General features: G+C 41.5%; 1 protein-coding gene across 2 annotated transcripts in view; it reads left to right on the forward strand.

The window, feature by feature from the left end:
• Positions 1-23,171, forward strand: part of LOC126175728 (RNA polymerase II-associated protein 3) — a 120,208-nt gene that overhangs the window by 20,492 nt on the left and 76,545 nt on the right. For both annotated transcript variants that reach the window (XM_049922669.1, XM_049922668.1), the window contains exons 2-3: positions 3,420-3,573; positions 18,721-18,855. In XM_049922669.1, the coding sequence (XP_049778626.1) occupies positions 3,436-3,573; positions 18,721-18,855 (273 nt within the window). In that variant the 5' untranslated portion in view covers positions 3,420-3,435. The remainder of the gene's footprint in view (positions 1-3,419; positions 3,574-18,720; positions 18,856-23,171) is intronic.

A 23,171-nucleotide genomic window follows, 5' to 3' on the forward strand; every position in this document is an offset into this window, starting at 1 on the left:
TGTGTGGCAGTCCTCCATTTGGGCCTCTCGCAGGGACTCTGTGGTTTTGTGCTGGCTAGACATTGGCAACGCTTAGGTGGCTCACGGCTACCTCATGTGCCATGAAGACCTCCCTCAGTGTCGATGCGGCGCCTGGTTGACAATGGCCCATATTCTGGTGCACTGTCCCACTTTTGACTGCTCTGCGATGAAGTCTTGGGTTTCCGGACTCATTGTCACTAATTTTATCTGACAACACCTCATTGGCTTATTTAGTTTTATGTTTTATTCGTGAGGGTGGGTTTTATCATTCTATAAAAGTTTTAGTGCATGGCCTTTGTCCCTCTGTGTCCTCCACCAAAGTGCTTTTAGGGTGGAGGTTTTAATGTGTTGCGGAGTGGCTGGCTTCTCCTTTTTATTCTCATGGTCAGCCAGCCATGTTAAACTGTTTTTTTGTTTTAACAGAAGGCTGCTGGTTCATACCTCCACAGTATTTCTTTCCAAATAGTAGTAGGATGTGTACTAGATTTGGTTGAAATCAATCCAAATGTTTAGGAGGAACTTTTACCCATGGCCTTGCCTACGTATGTATATCACATGTATTTAACATGTTTCATACATATTTGTACATTAGTTCACCTGTAACTCTAGCGACTTTTGCCCTGTTGTTTCAACTTCATCCAGCTCAATATTTATGATGTCACGTCTCTTGAACTGTGTGTCGTCCAATGATGTAATTTTGTAGGTACATTCAGCACTGTACAGGGTGGTCAATTGATCATGACCGGGCCAAATATCTCACGAAATAAGCGTCAAACGAAAAAACTACAAGGAACAAAACTTGTCTAGCTTGAAGGGGGAAACCAGATGGCGTTATGGTTGGCCTGCTAGATGGCGCTACCATAGATCAAATGGATATCAATTGCGTTTTTTTTAAATAGGAACCCCCATTTTTTATTACATATTCGTGTAGTACGTAAAGAAATATGAATGTTGTAGTTGGACCACTTTTTTTGCGTTGTGATATGTGGCGCTGTAAAAGTCACAAACATATGGCTCACAATTTTAGATGAACTGTTGGTAACAGGTAGGTTTTTAAAATTAAAATACAGAACGTAGGTATGTTGGAACATTTTATTTCGGTTGTTCCAATGTGATACATGTACCTTTGTGAACTTATCATTTCTGAGAATGCATGCTGTTACAACGTGATTACCTGTAAATACTACATTAATGCAATAAATGCTCAAAATGATTTCCGTCAACCTCAATGCATTTGGCAATACGTGTAACGCCATTCCTCTCAACAGCGAGTAGTTCGCCTTCCGTAATGTTCGCACATGCATTGACAATGCGCTGACGCATGTTGTCAAGCATTGTCAGTGGATCACGATAGCAAATATCCTTCAACTTTCCCCACAGAAAGAAATCCGCGGGCGTCAGATCCGGTGAATGTGCAGGACATGGTATTTTGCTTCGACGACCAATCCACCTGTCATGAAATATGCTATTCAATACCGCTTCAACCGCACGCAAGCTATGTGCCAGACATCCACCATATTGGAAGTACATCGCCATTCTCTCATGCAGTGAAACATCTTGCAGTAACATCGGTAGAACATTACGTAGGAAATCAGCATACATTGCACCATTTAGCTTGCCATCGATAAAATGGGGGCCAATTGTCCTTCCTCCCATAATGCTGCACCATACATTAACCCACCAAGGTCACTGATGTTCCACTCGTTGCAGCCATCGTGGATTTTCTGCTGCCCAATAGTGCATATTATGCCAGTTTATTTTACCGCTGTTGGTGAATGACGCTTCGTCACTAAATAGACTGCGTGCAAAAAATCTGTCATCGTCCCGTAATTTCTCTTGTGCCCAGTGGCAGAACTGTACACAATGTTCAAAGTCGTCACCACGCAATTCCTGGTGCATAGAAATGTTGTATGGGTGCAATCGATGTTGGTGTAGCATTCTCAACACCGATGTTTTTGAAATTCCCGATTCTCGCGCAGTTTGTCTGCTACTAATGTGCGGATTAGCCACGACAGCAGCTAAAACACCTACTTGGGCATCATCATTTGTTGTGGGTCATGGTTGACATTTCACATGTGGCTGAAAACTTCCTGTTTCCTTAAATAACGTAACTATCCGGGGAACAGTCCGGACACTTCGGAAGATGTCGTCCAGGATACCGAGCAGCATACATAGCACACGCCCGTTGGGCATTTTGATCACAATAGCCATACATCAACACGATATCGACCTTTACCGCAGTTGGTAAACGGTCCATTTTAACACGGGTAATGTATCACGAAGCAAATACTATCCGCACTGGCGGAATGTTACATGATACCATGTACTTATACGTTTGTGACTATTACAGCGCCATCTGTCACAAAGCGAAAAAAGTGGTCCAACTAAAACATTCATATTTCTTTACATACTACTAGAATATGTAATAAAAAATGATGCCTTAGAGTAAGAAAAAGACAAAATAAATCTGGGAAAAATAAATTAAGTTGCAGCAGGAAAAAGCAGTTTTTATTTACAAAAAAGTATTGGAGACAGATTAGTAGGACCTTTCATTTTTCCATGAAACACTGACAGGAGCATCATACAGTGAATTTTTAATGGAATATTTCAGTTTTTTTCTGGAAGACATTCGACTACACCGGTGTCAGAACATGTGGTCCATCCACAATAGGGCACCACCTCATTTGGCTCTGCAAGTAAGAAAAATTTTAAATCAGTGTTTCACAAATAAATGAATATGCCATGGGTCAACATCATAGTGGCCTGCTCACTCTCTTTATTCAACCCATTGGATTTTTTATTTTGGGGGGTATTTAAAGGACATAGTGTATTAAAGATCTATTGCAAATATTGCCATTCTTCATCAACATGTTCAAGAAGGGTTTCATAAGATACAACAGACATCGGGAATATGGTAGTGACTAAGACGTCCATGATGCTTTGTTTAGAAGATTGTGGTAGACATAATGGGAGACATTTTGAGCATTTCATTTAGCCATCAGAATACAACATTTGAAGAGAAAAGAAAAAAGCGCCAGTATCACCAATTTGAAAACAAAAAGACAGAAATGAAGCAGACACGTAACAACAAAAAAGTGTCTGTACTTAAGAAAATAAAAACAAATTGACCATATGTATATATGAGCTTTTTGCTTCTTTTTATGTCCTATATATATTCCTCAGAGGTTTCTCTCGTGTAAGTAGATATCCTGTACCACTTTCTCTTAAGGTGTTAACTACCTACCTGCCTATGTACCTTAGGTGTAGTTTTATGCTGTTTTATTTGTATTGTTTTAAAGAGTGAATAGATTATTAAGTGAGATATACAATTAATGCTTACAAACCACATTTACAGAAACATTCACATGTTGTATGTGCTGAGTAATTGATCCTTACAGGTTTTTTCATGTTGAGATGGATCCTATCGTGTTGCAAAAACAGATTCGTGATAATGCTCAGGATGTACAAAATTATATGTTGGATTTAAAAAACTGGGAGGAAGAAATGAAGAGGAAAGAACAACTATTACGTGAAGAGTCAGCAGATGACAAGGTATAGAAACTCATTCCTACTGTCTTTACTTATGAGCAGAGCTTGGACTTTCATGCACTACAAAGTATGAATATATGCATGTGTGTATCCTCTAAAAACTTAAAAATATGCATTAAAAAAATACATTATTTCTCACATTTATTAATCGTCATGAAATAAAACTTTAAATTTATTCCTTAATTCAGTCATTAACAAAATTGAAATTAATCTCTCTCTCTCTCTCTCTCTCTCTCTCTCTCTCTCTCTCTCTCTCTGTCTTGTCTATTTTAACATTAGTTTATTACAATAAGCAGTTCAATATTTTTTGCAGATGAAGAGAAGGGTCTCTCTGCTTGACATGAAGTCAGGACAGTAACAAAAAAAAAAAGACTGCGTCACTTACAGAATAAACATTAAGTTGTTTTTCATATTCATATTCACCTTGTAGCACCTTATTCACATACCTAAGAAACATTAAACCTGGATTCCTTTCTTAAATTTTCTCAGTTTTGTTACAAAGACACTTTCCTATTTCTCCTTTTATGTCTCTGATGACAGCTATTTCATATACCTGCAGGCAATTTACATCTACATCTAGATCAATGTCTATGTGGTACTTTGCAAATCACACTTAAGTGCCTGGCAGAGGGTTCATCGAACCATCTTCATAATGTTTCTCTATTAATCCGCTCTCATACAGTGCGCGGAAAAAGGAACACCTATGTCTTTCTGTGTGAGCTCTGATTTCACTTATTCTATTATGATGATCTTTTCTCCCTATGTAGGTTGGCATTAAACTACATAATTTTTGCGTTCGGAGGAGAAAGTTAGTAGTCGAAATTTCATGAGAAGTTCGCACTGCAACGAGAAACACCTTTGTCTTAATGATGTCCACCCCGATTCTTCTATCATGTTCATGAAACTCTTTCCCCTATTTCGCAGTAATACTAAATGTGCTGCTCTCCTTTGAACTTTCTCGATGTACTTTGTGAATCCTATCTGCAAAGTATCCCACACCACACAGCAGTACTCCAAAAGAGAATGACCAAGCATATTGTAGACAGTCTCTTTAGTAGATCTTGTGCATCTTCTAAGTATTCTCCCAATAAGATGCAGTCTTTGGTTCACCTTCCCCATGACATTTTCTGTGCGTTCTTCCAATATAAGTTGTTTGTAATTGTAATTCCTAGGTATTTCGTTGAATTTATGGCCTGTAGATTTATTGTCTCCTAAATCATTTATATAGATAAGGAAAGCAGAGGGCCTGTAACACTACCGAAGGGAATTCCAGAAATCCTTTCAGTTTTATCCGATGACTTTCCTTCATTTGCTATGAACTGTGACCTCTCTCACAGGAAATCATGAATCTAGTTGCATAACTGAGATGATATTCCTTAATTGTGCAATTTGATCGCAAGCCTTCTGGAAATCTAGAAGTATGGAATCTATTTGAAATTCCTTGTCAAGAGCACTCAACATTTCGTGCGAGTAGAGCTAGTTATGTTTCACAAGAAAGAAGTTTTCTAAATATGCTGACTGTGTCTCAATAGACTGTTCTCTTCTAGGAATTTCATAATTTTTGAACACAATATATGTCCCAAAATCGTGCTGCAAATTGATGTTAGTAATATGGGCCTGGAGTTTAGTGGCTTACTCCTATTGCCTTTCTTGAATATTGGTGTGATCTGTGCAGTGATTTAAGTTGCTTCACTACTTTGAGGATATCTACTTCTATCTGGGTAGATCACATAACTAATCGCAAGCCTTCTGGAAATCTAGAAGTATGGAATCTATTTGAAATTCCTTGTCAAGAGCACTCAACATTTCGTGCGAGTAGAGCTAGTTATGTTTCACAAGAAAGAAGTTTTCTAAATATGCTGACTGTGTCTCAATAGACTGTTCTCTTCTAGGAATTTCATAATTTTTGAACACAATATATGTCCCAAAATCGTGCTGCAAATTGATGTTAGTAATATGGGCCTGGAGTTTAGTGGCTTACTCCTATTGCCTTTCTTGAATATTGGTGTGATCTGTGCAGTGATTTAAGTTGCTTCACTACTTTGAGGATATCTACTTCTATCTGGGTAGATCACATAACTAATGAGGAAGTATTGAATAGGATTGGGGAGAAGAGAAGTTTGTGGCACAACTTGACCAGAAGAAGGGATCGGTTGGTAGGACATGTTCTGAGGCATCAAGGGATCACCAATTCAGTATTGGAGGGCAGCGTGGAGGGTAAAAATCGTAGGGGGAGACCAAGAGATGAATACGCTAAGCAGATTCAAAAGGATGTAGGTTGCAGTAGGTACTGGGAGATGAAGAAGCTTGCACAGGATAGAGTAGCATGGAGAGCTGCATCAAACCAGTCTCAGGACTGAAGACCACAACAACAACAACATCTACTTCTATGTTACTCATGTTGGCAGATGTTCTTGTTTCGAATTCTGGCATATTTGCTTTATCTCCTTTGGTGAAGAAATTTCGGAAGACTGTGTTTAGTAATTCTGCTTTAGCAGCACTACCATTAATAGTATTTTCATTGCTGTAATGCAGAGAAGGTATTGATTCTGCCTTGCAACTAGCATGCTTTGCATACAACCAGAACCTCTTTGAATTTTCTGTCTTGTTTCAAGACAAAGTTTTGTTGTTGAAACTATTATAAGCATCTCAAATGGAAGTCCGCACTACATTTCGAGCTTCTGTTAAAGATTGCCAATCTTGGGGATTTTGTGTTTGTTTGAATTTGGCATGCTTTTTTCATCTGCAATAGTGTTCTGACCTGTTTTGTGTACCAAGGGGGATCAGCTCCATCTTTTGTTAATTTATTTGATATGACTCTCTCAGTTGCTGTCAATACTATTTCTTTGAGTTCGTGCCACATCTATCAACACTTACATTGTTAATTTGGAAGGAGAGGAGATAGTCTCTCAGGAAGGCATCCTGCGAATTTTTGTCTGCTTTTTGGTGTAGGTATGTTTTTATTTTGTTTTTGGAGGATTCTGGAGTTACGGTACTCAGTCTCGCTATGACGACCCTATGTTCACTTATCCATATATCCGTTTTGATGCTTGTTATTAGCTCAGGATTATTTGTTGCTAAGAGGTCGCATTTTTCAAGCAGAGCCATACACATCTGATAACCTATACAAGTGGTGGGCACAAGACTCAAATTGACTATCCACTTACAGGAAGGCGCTACCTGAAGCAGGTAACTGACTTAAAAGTCATCCCCTCAGAATCGATTGCCCCCAAGCATCAGCCTCTTGTTATGGACCTGAAGTTGAATATCCACAACCCAAACTGTTCCCCCTGCAGGTCCGGGGGTTAGAATAGGCCCGAGGTATTCCTGCCTGTCGTAAGAGGCAATTAGAAGGAGTCCCTCCCCTCAAGTGGGGTAGTTTGCGCCTGCGTCCGGAGTTGGACGGTTCCACCACTTACATTTGTGGTCATTTTTGTTTTTCGCTTATTCTGGTTTCTTCCTTCCTTTATTTGGTTCCTTTCTTTGTCTTTCTCCCTCTCTCACTGTCTTCCTTACTTTTTACCTTGCCTTCTTCTACATGCCTTCTTCTCCTTGCCTTCTTGTCCAACCTATGGTCTCCACCTCGGCGTTTGAGACAGTCTGTCCTTTCTCTCTCTCTCTCTCTCTCTCTCTCTCTCTCTCTCTCTCTCTCTCTCCCTTTTTTTTTTTTTTTTTTTTTTTTTTTTGCCTCTTCCTCTTTCCTCCGTGTGCGTGCCTCAAGGCCGACCCACGTGTTCGCACGCGTAGCCGGTGTCGGGGTAACGCATAATTCCCCGCCCTGGGTAGACAAGTAAGGCACGCACGTACCCCCTGGTATAGGCCAGGCCCAGGGAGGGGTGATTGCCTCAGCTGACACCTTCCGACCATGCCGATTGGTCTCTCCGTCCGTTTCTCAGGAGGTGTGACCTTAGGTGTAAACATTCACCTAAGGCCGGAGCACCCTCTGAGAGGGTCCCCACAAGGAAGGATTGCGCCATCGGAGACACTGGCAATCATGGGGGATTCCTCCGCAATGGAGTTCTCTTCTTCTTCTGTCTCGACTTCTGCCCAAAAACGGAAACTTGACCAGCCATCAGTGAAAAAGTACTACCGCCTGCCCCAAAGTTTCTCATAGTTTCTAGATCTGAGGACGGAACGGATTTTCATCTGTCAACCCTTTCATTATTCAGACGGGCATAGATGCAATAGCCGTACCTGTCAAGTCTTGTACCAGGATGCGTAACGGTACCTTGTTGTTAGAAACTGAGAGCGCCTTTCAGGCACAAAAACTGCTTCGGGCCACACTCCTGTACACGTTCCCTGTCTGGGTGGAGGCTCACCGCACTTTGAATTCGTCGTGTGGTGTGGTATATACTAGATCACTCGACGGATTGACTGATGGGGAGATTCAGTCTTTCCTCGCTGAGCAGGGCATGACGGCTGTCCATCGGGTCATGAAAAAGGTCAACAATGACCTTGTACCGACCCGGACACTTTTCTTGGTCTTTGATAGCGTTCTGCTGCCGTCGCGCATCTCAGTGGGCTATGAGGTTATTTCTGTTCGCCCCTATGTCCCGACACCTACGCGCTGCTACCAGTGTCAGCATTTTAATCACACCCACCAGTCTTGTTGTAATGTGGCTAAATGCGTCCCTTGTGGCAGGGACGCCCATGAGGGTGACTGTCCGCCACTGTCTCCTCGTTGGGTGAACTGTCAGGGTGACCATGCAGCGTCCTCTCGCGACTGTCTCATCTGCAAAGATGAACGCTGTATACAGGAAATTCGGGTCAAAGAGAAAGTGTCCACCTCGGCTGCCCACAAGCTATTTGCTAGTAGGAAACCCACGCTGCTCCCAGCGGGGAAATATAGTACTGTCCTCGCCTCTCCTCGGACTACCAAGAAGGTGTCGACGCATACATGCGATCTGACCTTTAGCACTACGGTCGTCCGTTTGGCCAGTGCTAAGATCGTCCGGTCAACGTCTCCTCTTCCTCCCGTCACCCATAAGACACAAGCACCTTCATCAGCTTCTGCCAAGACTAAGACCCAGAAGTCAGATGCACAGGCCTTCAAGAAGGAACCGTCCCATGAAGACTTCCTCTGTACCTCGAACTCCCAGCCATCGACCAGTACTTCGACTAAACAACCTTCCAAGAAGGCTCATAGGAAGCAAAGTTCTCCTTCTCCGCCACGGCGCATTTCTTCTCCTGCGCCTCCCAGCGGTTGCCGCCCCAGTCCGTCATCCGTTTCGCCTGGTCGCACCACCGGTAGCCGAACATCTGGCCGTTCACCGGCAGAGGAAGCTCCCCCTCCCAGCCATCTTAACAAGATGGTTGACGAACCTATTGAACAAATGGACAATGACTCTCCACCTATTGATAGCGGCGGCAGTGCTCGCTCGAAGCCAGGCCCTCAGCGGCCTTCGAGGTGACCCCTTTTTGCTTCTCCTTTTTCTTTTTCCTCTCACAATGGCACTTCTTCATTGGAATATTCGCGGCATTCGCTCCAACCAAGAGGACTTAAAGTTGCTGCTACGCTTGCACTGTGCGCTCGTCGTAGCTCTCCAGGAAATGAAGCTACGCCCGTGCAATCAAATTGACTTGGCACACTGTGCCTCTGTGCGCTTTGACCTACCCCCTGTGGCAGGTATTCTGGCTCATGGAGGGGTTGTATTGCTGGTTTGGGATGATATTTGCTAAGATCCCATCACATTGCACACTGACCTGCAGGCAGTTGCCGTCTGACTTACTCTCCCCACTTTTACATTTTCCATTTGTACTGTTTACACTCCATCGTTATCTGCCGTTACTAGGGCAGACCTGATGCAAATTATTGCTCAGCTACCTGCACCATTTTTGTTTACTGGAGACTTCAATGCCCACCACCCCCTTTGGGGCTCTCCAGCATCCTGAGAGCTTCCTGTTAGCAGACCTTTTCAACCACCTCAGTCTTGTCTGCCTCATTAATGGCACCCCTACTTTTCTTTCGGACACAACTCACACCTATTCCCATTTAGACCTTTCTGTACGTACTACTCAACTTGCACGCCGGTTTGAGTGGTACGCACTTTCTGATATATATTTGAGCGACCACTTCCCTTGTGTTATCCATCTCCTGCATCATACCCCCTCTCCATGCTCAACTAGTTGGAACATCTCCAAGGCAGACTGGGGGCTCTACTCTTCCAGGGCGACCTTTCAGGATCAAACCTTCGCAAGCTGCGATAGTCAGGTCGCACGCTTCACGGAAGTCATTCTCACTGCTGCTGAATATTCCATCGCTCATCCTACTTCTTCTCCATGTTGTGTACCAGTCCCCTGGTAGACCGCAGCATGTAGAGACACTTTACGTGCTTGTCAACGTGCTTTACGCACCTTTAAACGCCACCCTACGATGGCGAATTGTATCAATTATAAACGATTACGTGCACAGTGTCTTCGTGTTATTAAAGAAAGCAAGAAAGTCAGCTGGGCTGCTTTCACAAGCACCTTCAACAGTTTTACTCCTTCTTCTGTTGTCTGGGGTAGCCTGTGCCGGCTATCTGGCACTAAGGTCCACCCACCAGTTTCTGGCTTGATGGTCGCGAATGACGTTCCTGTGGCCCCTGAGGATGTCTCCAATGCCTTCGGCTGATTTTTCGCAGAGGTTTCGAGCTCCACTCATTACCACCCTGCCTTCCTCCCCCAAAAACAGACAGAGCAGGCAAGGCCACCTAACTTCCACTCCTCGAATCGTGAAAGTTATAATGCCCCATTCACCATGCGGGAACTCGAAAATGCACTTGCCCGGTCACGGTCCTCTGCTCCAGGGCCTGATTCTATTCATATTTAGATGCTGAAGAACCTTTCTCCTGTGGGTAAAGGATTTCTTCTTCGTACTTATAATCGCATCTGGATTGTGGGTGATGTTCCCACATGCTGGCGCGAATCTATTGTTGTCCCGATTTCTAAGCCGAGGAAGGACAAGCACTTGCCTTCCAGTTATCGACCCATTTCCCTTACCAGCTGTGTCTGTAAGGTGATGGAACGAATGGTTAACTCTCGTTTGGTTTGGCTGCTTGAATCTCGACACCTACTTACCAGTGTACAATGTGGATTTCGTAGGCGTCGCTCTGCTGTTGACCATCTGGTTACCTTGTCGACCTTCATTATGAATAACTTCTTGCGGAAGCGCCAGACCCTGGCTGTGTTCTTTGATTTGGACAAGGCTTAAGACACCTGTTGGAGGGCGGGCATTCTCCGCACCATACATACATGGGGCCTTCGCAGTCGCCCCCCTCTTTTTATTCGTGCCTTTTTAATGGATCGACAGTTCAGGGTATGTGTGGGTTCTGTCCTGTCTGACGCCTTTCACCAGGAGAATGGCGTGCCTCAGGGCTCAGTTTTGAGCGTCACTCTCTTCGCCATAGTGATCAATCCAATAATGGATTGCCTCCCAGCTGATGTATCAGGCTCCCTTTTTGTGGACGATTTTACCATCTACTGCAGCGCGCAGTGTACATGTTTCCTGGAGCGCTGTCTTCAGTGTTGTGTTGACTGTCTTTACTCCTGGAGTGTCGCCAATGGCTTCCGTTTTTCTGCCAAGAAGACGGTCTGTAGTAACTTCTGGCGCTACAAAGAGTTTCTCCCACCAACCTTACATCTCGGTCCCGTTGCTCTCCCATTCATGGAGACAACAAAATTTTTAGGTCTTACATTTGACAGGAAACTTAGCTGGTCTCCACATGTGTCATATTTGGCTGTCCGTTGTACCCGTTCTCTGAATGTCCTCCGTGTTCTCAGCGGTACGTCGTGGGGAGCGGATTGTACTGTCCTACTTCGCCTATATCGGTCGATCGTCCGCTCAGATATGATCTTCATTTATACAGATAGCTCTAAGACCAATGACGGTGCCGGGTGTTCTTTTATTGTCGGGGCACATAGTTTCAAATACCGGCTTTGGCCATTGTTCGGTCTTCACAGCTGAGCTATTTGCCCTCTACCAAGCTGTTCTTTACATCCACCGCCATCGACATTCTGCTTATGTCATCTGCTCTGATTCCCTGAGCGCCATCCAGAGCCTCAGTGATCCGTATCCAGTTCACCCTTTCGTGCACCGGATCCAACGCTCTCTTTAGCAGCTGGCAGATGATGGTTCTCCAGTTACCTTTATGTGGGTTCCTGGCCATGTCGGTATCCCTAGGAACGAAACTGTAGATGCCGCAGCCAAGGCTGTTGTCCTCCAGCCTGGCACAGCTTCTTGTTGTGTGCCTTCATTTGATTTTAGCAGGGTCATTTGTCAGCGCATTTTATCGCTGTGGCATGCCGATTGGGCTACGCTTACTGATAACAAGCTTCAGGCCTTGAAACCTCTCTCCATGGCTTGGACGACCTCTTCACGCCCTTCTCGGTGGGAGGAGGTTGTTTTGGCCCGGTTACGAATTGGACACTGCCGGTTCAGCCATCGCCATCTGCTGACGGCTGCGCCGGCGCCGTTCTGCCCATGTGGGCAATTGCTGACGGTATGCCACATTTTAACGTCTTGTCCGAATTTTAATACACTGCTCACTGATCTTGGTCTGCCATGTACTCTGGATGCCATTTTAGCGGATGACCCAGGACCCGCTGCTCACGTTCTTTGTTTTATCCACTTGACAAACCTGTCTAAGGACACTTGATTATGCTGTTTTCTCTTAATCCCTTTTCTGTTAATGTGCGTTTTATAGTGTTGTCCTTTTTAGTTGCTGTTTTAACCTTGTGCCTCGCAGTGCATTCATAACTTAGTCTGTGCGCTAATGATCACTGTAGTTGTGCACCCTAAAACCACAAAAAAAAAAAAAATCCCCAAAACATTGGAGTGCAGAGAATCATTTGGTGTCATTCGTCAGAACGCAATTAAGGTCATCGGCATACACAGACCAGCCAGTAGAAGGCATATGGAACAGCGTCACTAGCCAAGCCCACTGTGCAGCAAATGAGCAACCAATAAAGAAGTCTTATGGTGGAATGAAGACGTGCACGCAGCTGTGAGGTAGAAGAAGAAATCTTTCAAAGTATGATCCCAGTCCTGCACTAATGAAGATATACAACTCCACAAGAAGCAAAAATTGGCTGCCAAGAGAGCACTTGCAGCAGCCAAATCTTCTTACTATGGCCGTATTTATGATGAACTAGACACAACTGAAGGAGTAAATAAAATTTATCGCCTTGCCAAAGCACGCCACCGAGTCACTCTGGACATTGGCCATGTCAGACACATAAAGGACAAAGACCATTGACTCCTTCGAGACACACTCAACATTCTCCGCAGATGTAGTGATTAGTTCTCCAAAATCAGCCATGAGAAATTAGACCATCCTCCAATACTGAGTGCTGATCCAGTTGCTGGACCTGTATTACCAATTAGCATTCAGGAGTTCAAGGAAGTCATTAAGAAGTCGAAGAATGGGAAGGCTACTGGCCCTGATGACATTCCAGTGGAAGTATGAAGGATCCTTGGACACAAAGGTGCCACAATTCGTACTATCCTCTTCAGCAGAATCATTGATGAGGATATAGTCCCAACAGTCTGGACAACTAGTGTTACACAGCCAATCTGGGACGGGAAAGGTGATGCGACAGAATGCTCGCAGTACCGACCAATTCGACTGCTTTGAGCGTGTTATGGACTCCAGGGGCTCCGTGCAATTGTTTGTATCACTCCAAATCAATGCAGGATTATCAAAGGAAGTGGAACTATAGGTGCCATTCATGCCACTCAGTTACTTAGTGTGAAACACCATGAGAAAAACAAGGATACTCATATGTCATTCCTAGGTCTCAAAAAGGCCTTTCACCGTGTCCCACATAAATGTATTTGGCGTGCATTATGATCTCTCAGTGTTCGTGAAGCTTTTGTCAGACGGGTCCAACTGCTATATCAAAATGTCTCCAGTAATGTCCAATGTACGGTGGGAACATCACCCACTTTTACTACAGTGTCGGAGTACATCAAGGTTCAGTAGTGTTACCCCTACTATTTATCCTCTGTATGGTCACTGTGACGTATGACTTATGGTCACCCCACCCTTGGTCACTCCTATATGCTAATAATGTTTTGCTGGCAAGCAAACACCATGAAGATCTCCAGGAACAGACTCAGTAGCAATGGAATCAATGACTTCGCAGGTTTGGCCTCCAACTGAATATCAAGAAGACTACTTGGAGTGTGGTATTCAAACTGATGGGACCATCAAAGTCAGTGGAAAAGACCTGAATTACTCAATTCAGATATCTTGGCTCACTCATATGCAATGATAGTAAAAGTCTTCCAGGTGTCCGTGCCTGTGTTAACACAGTCTGGATGAAATGGTGCCAGGCGACTAACGTCTTGTGTGACCACCGTATGTCTTTATGCCTTAAGTCAATGGTTTATAGGACTGTAGTATGCCCAGTCACACTTGATAGGTCAGAATGTTGGTCAACGACAACGAAGCATGAGCAGGCTCTCCACATGATGAAAATGCATATGCTCCAATGGTCCCTTTGGCTTATCTGATTTGACCATGCAACAAACGTCAATGATTGGCAGTGACTTGGAGTTGCAGCCATCTCAGACAAACTACGGGAAAGCAGGTTAAGATGATACAGACACGTCTTGTGCAGTAAAGCAGACCCAAGACACTATAGATGGACTGTGTCAAGAAGCATTTGGAATTCATCAATGCCACATATGAAGATGCCCTTGCCAGACCCAAATATAGACAGATGTGTCAACAAGCAGACTCTCCTAGTGCGAAATAAACGATAAAAAAAGAGAGTGATTATAACTATGAGTTTATTAAAATATGTCTTAATAAACACTAATTTACTCTGAATACTCTTCTCATTGCAAGCACTAACTGCAGCAGGGATACTTGCACTGCTTCATTTTTGTACATCACATCAAGCACCTTTTTCACATGTTCTAAATTATCTCTATATTATAGAGCTGCTTCAGTCATGTTCGCCATCTCTTGATGATTGGCTCTGGGGGTAAATGAGTGTCTTCCATCATATCAGTTAATAACTTCATTATTGATGGCACCTTAACAAACACTTTTTTCATGGAGGAAATTAAGGCACTTATGGAAAATTTGCTTGAGTTTCCTCTGCCAGCTGGTGAAGAGTATGTGCTAAACAAATCATACGAACTGCTTTAGGATAAAATACCTGCAAAACTTTAGCAGCCTAAATCTTGCAAGCTGTTGCATCTATGCATCATGAACAACCTTGGCAATCATTGAATGGTTTGTTTCTTTCAGTACCTTGGAGAAAAAGAGGGGATGTTCCTGGTTCATTTCATCATTTTTCCCACAGTGACATCAGCTGTAAATTTTATACATATGTTGGTTGTTTCATTTACAGACAACCACAAGCTTGAGCCATCGAGATTCTCTTATTTCTTGTATTACCTGAAAAGAATTAGTTTGTTGAAAAGTAGTAAGATCGGGGGTGTAATTTGGGGTCTCACTTTTGGTGTGGTAACAAATTTAAAAAGTTTATAAAAATGTTTCTTAATCATAAACTAAACGAAATTAAACTCCATTCCACTACAGACCATACATAATTTCACATTTCCACCTTAAAATATTTTTGTATAATACTTCAAAAAGTTTTAAATAATTAACAAGTTGTTATAAAGCACGAAGTATTGGGGAGGGGGGAGGACAGTTGACACACAAACTAATTTCATTAAATAAATTTTTAAACTTACTTCTTCATAATTTTTTCTGAGGTAGTTTCTCCTTATTGTTTATTCATCAGGAACTTTTTGTTCAGAATATTTTTTCCTGGAATGTTCAAAATTCTACATTATTTAACTTATTCAAAAGGACATGGGCTGAAACTAACGCTTTGCAGATATCCTACAAAAAATTATCATTACAGGAAATGCTGCTGGTAAGGTTTGGATCTTAGAGATATTTTTATCAGCAGAATTTCTATAAGCAGCTGTTTATTACTTTTTGTAATCTGGAATTTTTTTGTTGCAGGGCACTTATAACAGTAGTATAACAATAATGTGAGTTTATGTTAGTTAAATAAAAATGACGGTCACTAAAATGAAAATCATATATTGATTTTTAAGATATTCTGAAAATACAAAATAAAACTTACTTTTTTCATACACTTGACACAGTACTGTATCTCCATCTGTTGTAAGAGTAGGACTTTTATCAATCCAATGTTGAAACAAATAAGCCTTACTGCTCTTCTCCTTCAGCATTATAATGTTCTGTTTCCTCCCTCTCACACTGCAGAAATTATGAGTTACAGCATATTAGTTACAAATTTAAAAATTAACTGAACATGACACTTTTTAATTCTTGGGAATGTTAATATTGCAACAGATGGCTTCATATGTAACATAATCCAAACTGTAGTGTGTTTTATGATGCAATGGCTGCACCAAACTTTTAAAGATTTGAGCACCATTCAGTTTATGTCAAGCTGTTGAGCGGTAAATTTTTTTATACTTTATAAAGGAACCGCTCATTGTTGATAGCTATGTTCTTCTCATTTCCTGACACTTTTATGGATTTACATACATGATAAATAACAGCTCTTCTACACAAACAGAGCAGTAAAAAAATTTTCTTGGGTGTTTCCCTTCTTAAAATATCATGGCGAAATATTTGTGTTTCAAGAATAATTGTTGAAAAAGTAAAATATGTGCATAAATGTGCATACATTAGTTAAATATATTCATTAACCCCTTATATATTCATTAATACACCCTATAAAACTTCAGTAGTAAATTCCTTACAACTTGGAATAAATTTATTCCTTACATGCATACGTGTAACTGTCAAGGAATACAGTGTGCAAATATGTAAAAATCCGAGCTCTACATCAGTTACTAATATTTAACATTAATATGAATATTTTCAATGGAATTATTCAAGAAACTCAGTTCGGTCTTTCGGTGTTTTGATATTCCTGCTCATTATATCCACACTGGAAGTTTTTGTGCTTGATGTTAGTACAGCAAAGATAAATCTTTCATCTTGTTTTCACTTTTTTGACAGTGAATAACACAGTCTTTATACTACTCAACAACATTACTAGCCTATTGATGTAGTAGTATAGTTGCGACCTATGCAAGCTCAGTTGAAGGTGAACATACAGAGGTAGGGTATTTTGAATTCTTTATTTATTTATTAACGTCACAGAGTGACCCACCGTCTTGGTAACTATAATGGGTCTTTACTACAACAAACTAGACAATTTCCAGGCTTTTAGTACTTTTCTTGTTTTTCATATAATTAAATTGTTAGTTAAAAAATAAAAGCAAAACAAAAAAGACCACAGAATACATAAGTACAATTGGAAAATAAAATTACTTATTCCTAAGAAGAAAATAATACATGAAGGGGGATAGCAAAAGAGGTTCCTTTACCTAGCTATTTCAAGTGGAAGGGCTTTGGTAAACACTTCAAGTCTGTTTCACCTGAATTAGCTTATTTTATTCTACTAGAGGTACTACTATATGTATGTATGTATGTTGTGATGTTAACTCTACGTGAGTTGTGTATGAGGTATGACAGTATTGTTTGTTACTACAATTGCTTCCTCCACTTAACCGCACCGTAAGCAGGAGAGGAGCCTCGAGAGATGACCTGAAGCCTCATCTCGCCAAAGGGTGCTTCGTCTTTATTTTGTGCTTTTGTGTATGTGTATTTATATCTTACTATTCTGCATATGAATGTTTATGCACAATAATACAAAGTTCACATTTTACAGTTTGCATCTTACACATTTTACAAACTATGTTGCAAATAATGATCCAAAGAACGAAATAAGTCCTTGCTGTACTTGTATTTCTATTGCTAACTTATTTCTAAATTCCATGTTTGTATTATCTGTAGTATTGTTGAAGTCGAGTGATCTGCTACTATGCCTTATATGTATCTGGTGATATTGGAGTATTCATATCATCAGTATCTATATGTTTATTTGTTTCCATATCAGTGTTTGTATCTCTGCTGTCCCATGCATCATGTTATGGTGTAGTGTGTGTTTCGGATCGTGTTCCTGTAAACGGTCATTGCTGCTTATAAGTCTTGTGTAGCACTATCGATATTTCGTCAGTGATGCAGTTAAGTATGTTCCAATTATCTGGGTCTCTTAAAGCTTGCCCTATGTCTTAGATTTCTGATGTCAGGCTTACGCCCGTTTGTGTGTGTGTGTGTGTGTGTGTGTGTGTGTGTGTACACAATTTCAATGTTATGTGTTCGGGAGATTCATATCACCCTCATTCACAAAAATCACTTTGGCTAAGGCAAAAGTGGTGCAGGTGTGTAGGGTCATGGCCCTTCAGGAGGTATACCATACCACGACTTTTGGGTCAATGTGTCTGAGCCCCAACCATTCCCCTAACAAAGATTTAATTGGCATTTTTCTGTGATATGCTCCCTTGTTATCTCATATCCTTTATCCAGTCTTTCTCTTTCGAACCAGTACAGTGCAGCTCTGTCTGATGGTTATGTCAATAGGGTATGTTGCAAGTACAATGCATAGGGCTTCGATGGACATAGTGCCAAATGCCCCTAATGCCCTTAATATTCTGAGCAATACACCTCTTTGTCCACACCTCACAATGGTTTTTTGAGTCATGAGTGACAGTTGATGTGCCCAGGCACTTGCTGCCAAACACGTTACAGATTCAAAGAGGACTGTATGATACATTTGCAGTGTCTGCAAAGGCAATCTGTAGCTGAGTTGAGTTCAGCGCAGTGACTTTGTGCATTAGTCTTGTTGCTTTTACAGTTATAAGTCTTATGTGCTTGATCAATGTCATTCGTTTGTTGAGGTGTGTCCCTAGGTATCCTGTTGTTACTTTCCTCTGTATGCTGGTGGTGTTCAGTCTAATTGTGGGCTTTCTCTGCAAGACCCCTTTATCAGTAAATATACTGTCAAGCTTGGCACAATTGTAAGCTCGATATGGCTACAGTCTTTACTTTGAATCAAGCTTTTTGTATACAGTTGTTCATTTCAGCTGAATGTAGTACTCTCTGAATGTTACTGCCATCCTCTTATCATAACTGCCACATTTGAGTGCTGGTCATCAGTTGAGTGAGCTCTGTGGGTGTCATGTTGAATAAACATTCTGTAAATGTCTTAGATTCTCAGTTTTATTTTCTATTGCCTGCAAATATTTCCTTCTTTTTCTAGGATGCTACTCCAGTCCGATCTAAAGTAAAGCGAAGTTCAACAGGTACCCATACAGGAACAGAAGATAACAGGAAACAGGACAAACCTAAAAAAATTCCTTCATATGATTATGCAGCTTGGGATAAATTTGATGCTGTAAGTTCACTTACCAGTCATTTTATTACAGTTTTAATTTTTTAAATTTTTTACTTTGAAAATTGGCTGCTCAGACTGCAACTTGTCAGATCTGATATCTTGTTATTGTGAATTATCAAAGGGCTGGTAGTATTCAGAAGTGAAATTCCAAACAAATATAAGTTTGTTATGTAATAGCCATAATTTCAGTTCCAGAGACAGGGTAAATTTGTGTATATCCACTTCCTGCAATGGTGATAGTATTTATAATTTTAAGAAAACCATGCGAAACAAAGAGACTCTGAAAACCATGTTTTCTGTATCCAGAAAAAAATCCTTTTACGAGCTACACACACACACACGCGCGCACACACACACACACACACACACACACACACACACACACACACACACACACACACACACACACCTTTGCAACTACATTGTACCAGAACTTTCCCTGCCCAATCTATAATTTGGAAATGTTGGTCTTCGTACATCTCATTGTCCGGGCTATTCACCACAGTGTCCCAAATAAGGTTACTGGTCAAAAAGTCGTGGCATTGAAGTGGTGTGTTGGTCAGTCGATCATGCAAAATCAGTGCTGTAAGTTAGGCTGACATGTATTGCTTACAGAATTGCAGAAAGCAGTTGTCTGATTTGGACATGCCCACGACCCCATGGTGGATGAAGGTGTCCAATTTTTTGAAGTGTTGACGCAGTTTGTACGATGTGTCTACCATGAACGGTGTACCATTTGCAGCCACGACCTAAGAACAGTTGTTGTAAAAAGATTCCAACGAACATGGGCCAGATAGTAGTGTCAAGCATTGTTAATGACAGTCAGTTTTGAACCAGACAGGAATTGACACTGACTCAATGTAGGTATATCTAAAGCAGTGAATACTGCAATAGGAACACCATGTGATTGATACTTGGAATCGTGTACCTCACAAAAGGCCATTAGTCACAGAAGCTCAAAAAGCTGCAAACGAGGGAACCAGACAGTAACTGACAGAAAGCTTTCAGTGTGGTCCAACACATTACGATTTAACCTCTTTTTTCAAATGATGCAAGGTGCAGAGACCACCAACAGCACAGTGAGGTATTTAACCCTCAATGTATGGATGATAAGTCAGGCCAAGATGCTTCTGTGATGATTAAGGTGTAATTTTTGGACATGACTTGGGACCACTTATTAGCATCTACATCTACATCTACATGGTTACTCTGCAATTCACACTTAAGTGCCTGGCAGAGGGTTCATCGAACCATTTTCATACTACTTCCCTACCATTCCACTCTCGAATGGTGCATGGGAAAAAGGAACACCTAAATCTTTCCGTTCGAGCTCTGATTTCTCTTATTTTATTATGATGATCATTTCTCCCTACATAGGTGGGCGTCAACAAAATATTTTTGCGTTCGGAAGAGAAAGTTGGTTATTGAAATTTCATAAATAGATATCGCTGCAAAGAAAACAGTCTTTGTTTCAGTGACTGCCACCCCAACTTGCATGTCATATCAGTGACACTCTCACCCCTATTGCACAAAGGCTCGAAACGAACTGCCTTTCTTTGCACTTTTTCGATGTCTTCCGTCAATCCTACCTGGTAAGGATCCCACACCATGCAGCAATATTCCAGCAGAGGACGGACAAGTGTTATGTACGAGGTCTCTTTAGTGGGTTTGTCACATCTTCTAAGTGTTCTGCCTACAAAGCGCATTCTTTGTTTTGCCTTTCCCACAATATTATCTATGTGGTCTTTCCAATTTAAGTTGCTCATAATTGTAATTCCTAGGTATTTAGTTGAATTGACAGCCCTTAGATTTGTGTGATTTATCGTATACCCAAAATTTATTGGATTTATTGTAGTACCCACGCGGATGACCTCGCACTTTTCTTTGTTTAGTGCCAATTGCCACTTTTCGCACCATACAGAAATTCTCTCTAGTTCATTTTGTAATTGGAATTGATCGTCTGATTATTTTACTGGATGGTAAATTATAGTGTCATATGCAAACATTCTAAGGGGGCTGCTCAGATTATCACCTAGATCATTTATGTAAATCAGGAACAGCAGAAGGCAACGACACTACCTTGCGGAACACCAGATATCACTTCTGTTCCACTCGATGGTTTACCATCTATCACTATGAACTGTGACCTCTCTGAGAGTAAATCACGAATCCAGTCTTACAACTGAGACGATAATCCATATGCACGCAGTTTGATTAATAGTCACTTGTGAGGAACGGTATCAAAAGCCTTCTGGAAATTTAGGAATATGGAATCCATCTGAGATTCCCTGTGACAGTGCTCATTACTTCATGGGAATAAAGAGCTAGCTGTGTTGCACAAGAATGATATTTTCTGAATCCGTGTTGGTTATGTATCAATAAGTCATTTTCTTCAAGGTGATTCATAATGTTAGAGTACAGTACATGCTCCAAAATCCTACTGCAAATTGAGGTCAATGATATGGGACTGGAATTCAATGGGTTACTCCTATTTCCTTTCTTGAATATTGGTGTGACCTGTGCTACTTTCCAGTCTTTAGGAACAGACCTTTCGTCAAATAAGCGGTTGTATATTATTGCTAAGAAAGGCGCTATTGTGTCTGCATACTCTGAAAGGAACCTGATTGGTATTCCATCTGGACCAGAAGACTTGCCTTTGTTAAGTGATTTGAGTTGTTTCGCAACACCTAAGGTACCTAGATACCTACTTTTATGTCACTCATGCTAACAGCTGTTCTGGTTTCGAATTCTGGAATATTTACTTCGTTTTCTTTCGTGAAGGAATTACAGAAAACTGTATTTAGTAACTCCGCTTTTGTGGCACCATCATTGGTAACATTTCTATCACTATCGCGCAGTGAAGGTATTGACTTCATTTGCCCTCCTCCCCTGCCGGTGTACTTTATATACGACCAGAATGTCTTTGGGTTTTCTTTCATATTTTGAGCCAATGTTTCATTGTGGAAACTATTGAAAGCATCTCACATTGACATTCACACTAAATTTTGAGCTTTCATGAAACTTAGCCTGTCTTTGGGATTTTGCGTTCTTCTGAATTTGGCATGTTTTTTTCGTTAATGTTACCAAGAACATGAACAAGCATGTAAGTTTCACCATTCTTCAGTATCAAGTGATGCCTTTTTTCTACATCTTCATGATTAGTGCACTGTGCTCTCCTGTCTTCCAAAATCACAACAGGCCTGTTTACAGGACTACATATAGACATGTTCCTGGTTGGATGAATACTCGGGCACCTTGTCAAACATTGACTGCCCCACTTATTCCTGCAGCAAGTCTGTGGAGCTGTTTTTGGAACTGTTTGTATCAGTGAGTGGCTCAAGGCAGTTAAGATTGCTGCAGTTTAGTAGCTGTATGGGATGTAATCATTGATGAGTGGATTCTATTGGATATGAGGTACTGGAAGAAACTTGTACCCTCTTCCTCACAGAATTGAAATGGTGTTGCAGGCTATTGACATCATGTCTCCTCAGGGTTTTCTAGTTTTCTGTCCTGTGTGCTCATTATATATGCAGATGAGACTAATATGAAGTAACTCTGGAATCATCTGTGCAGAATGTATATGAGAGTGGGTCACTACTTACCAAGTAGGAGTTGATAAGCAGCAGATACACTGAGGTGACAAAAGTAATGGAATAGTGATTTTCAGATAGCGTTTGCATAGAGTTATCAGTGCTAACAGACAAGCAGCACTGTTTGAAATAACAGCGGAAATCATTGGGATGTGAGGTGAAATTTGGTGTTAATGGGCTATGGCAGCAAACGACTGATGTGAGTGCCTTTACTAACAGCATGGCATCACCTGAGCACCTTTCCTGGGTTCGTGACCATATCAGTTGGACTTTAGATTGCTGGAAAACTGTGGGTTGGTCAGATGAGTCCCAATTTCAGTTGCTAAGAGCTGATGGCAGGGTTCACTGTTGTGCAAGCCCCACAAAGCCGTGGACCCAAGTTTTCAACAAGGAACTGCGCAAGCTGATGTGGCTCCATAATGGTGAAGGCTGTATTTACATGGAATGGACGGGGTCCTCTGGCCCAACTGAACCGATCATTGACTGGAAGTGGTTACCGTATTTACTCGAATCTAAGCCGCACCTGAAAAATGAGACTCGAAATAAAGGAAAAAAAAATTCCCGAATCTAAGCCGCACCTGAAATTTGAGACTCGAAATTCAAGGGGAGAGAAAAGTTTTAGGCCGCACCTCCAAATCGAAACGAAGTTGGTCCATTGTAATATGATACACAATTTAGGTCGAATGAATGACGATACAGCTACAGTAGTTTGGTTCGCGTCGTAAG

The sequence above is a fragment of the Schistocerca cancellata genome, chromosome 3 (genome assembly GCF_023864275.1).
Source record: "Schistocerca cancellata isolate TAMUIC-IGC-003103 chromosome 3, iqSchCanc2.1, whole genome shotgun sequence".
Taxonomy (NCBI): domain Eukaryota; kingdom Metazoa; phylum Arthropoda; class Insecta; order Orthoptera; family Acrididae; genus Schistocerca; species Schistocerca cancellata.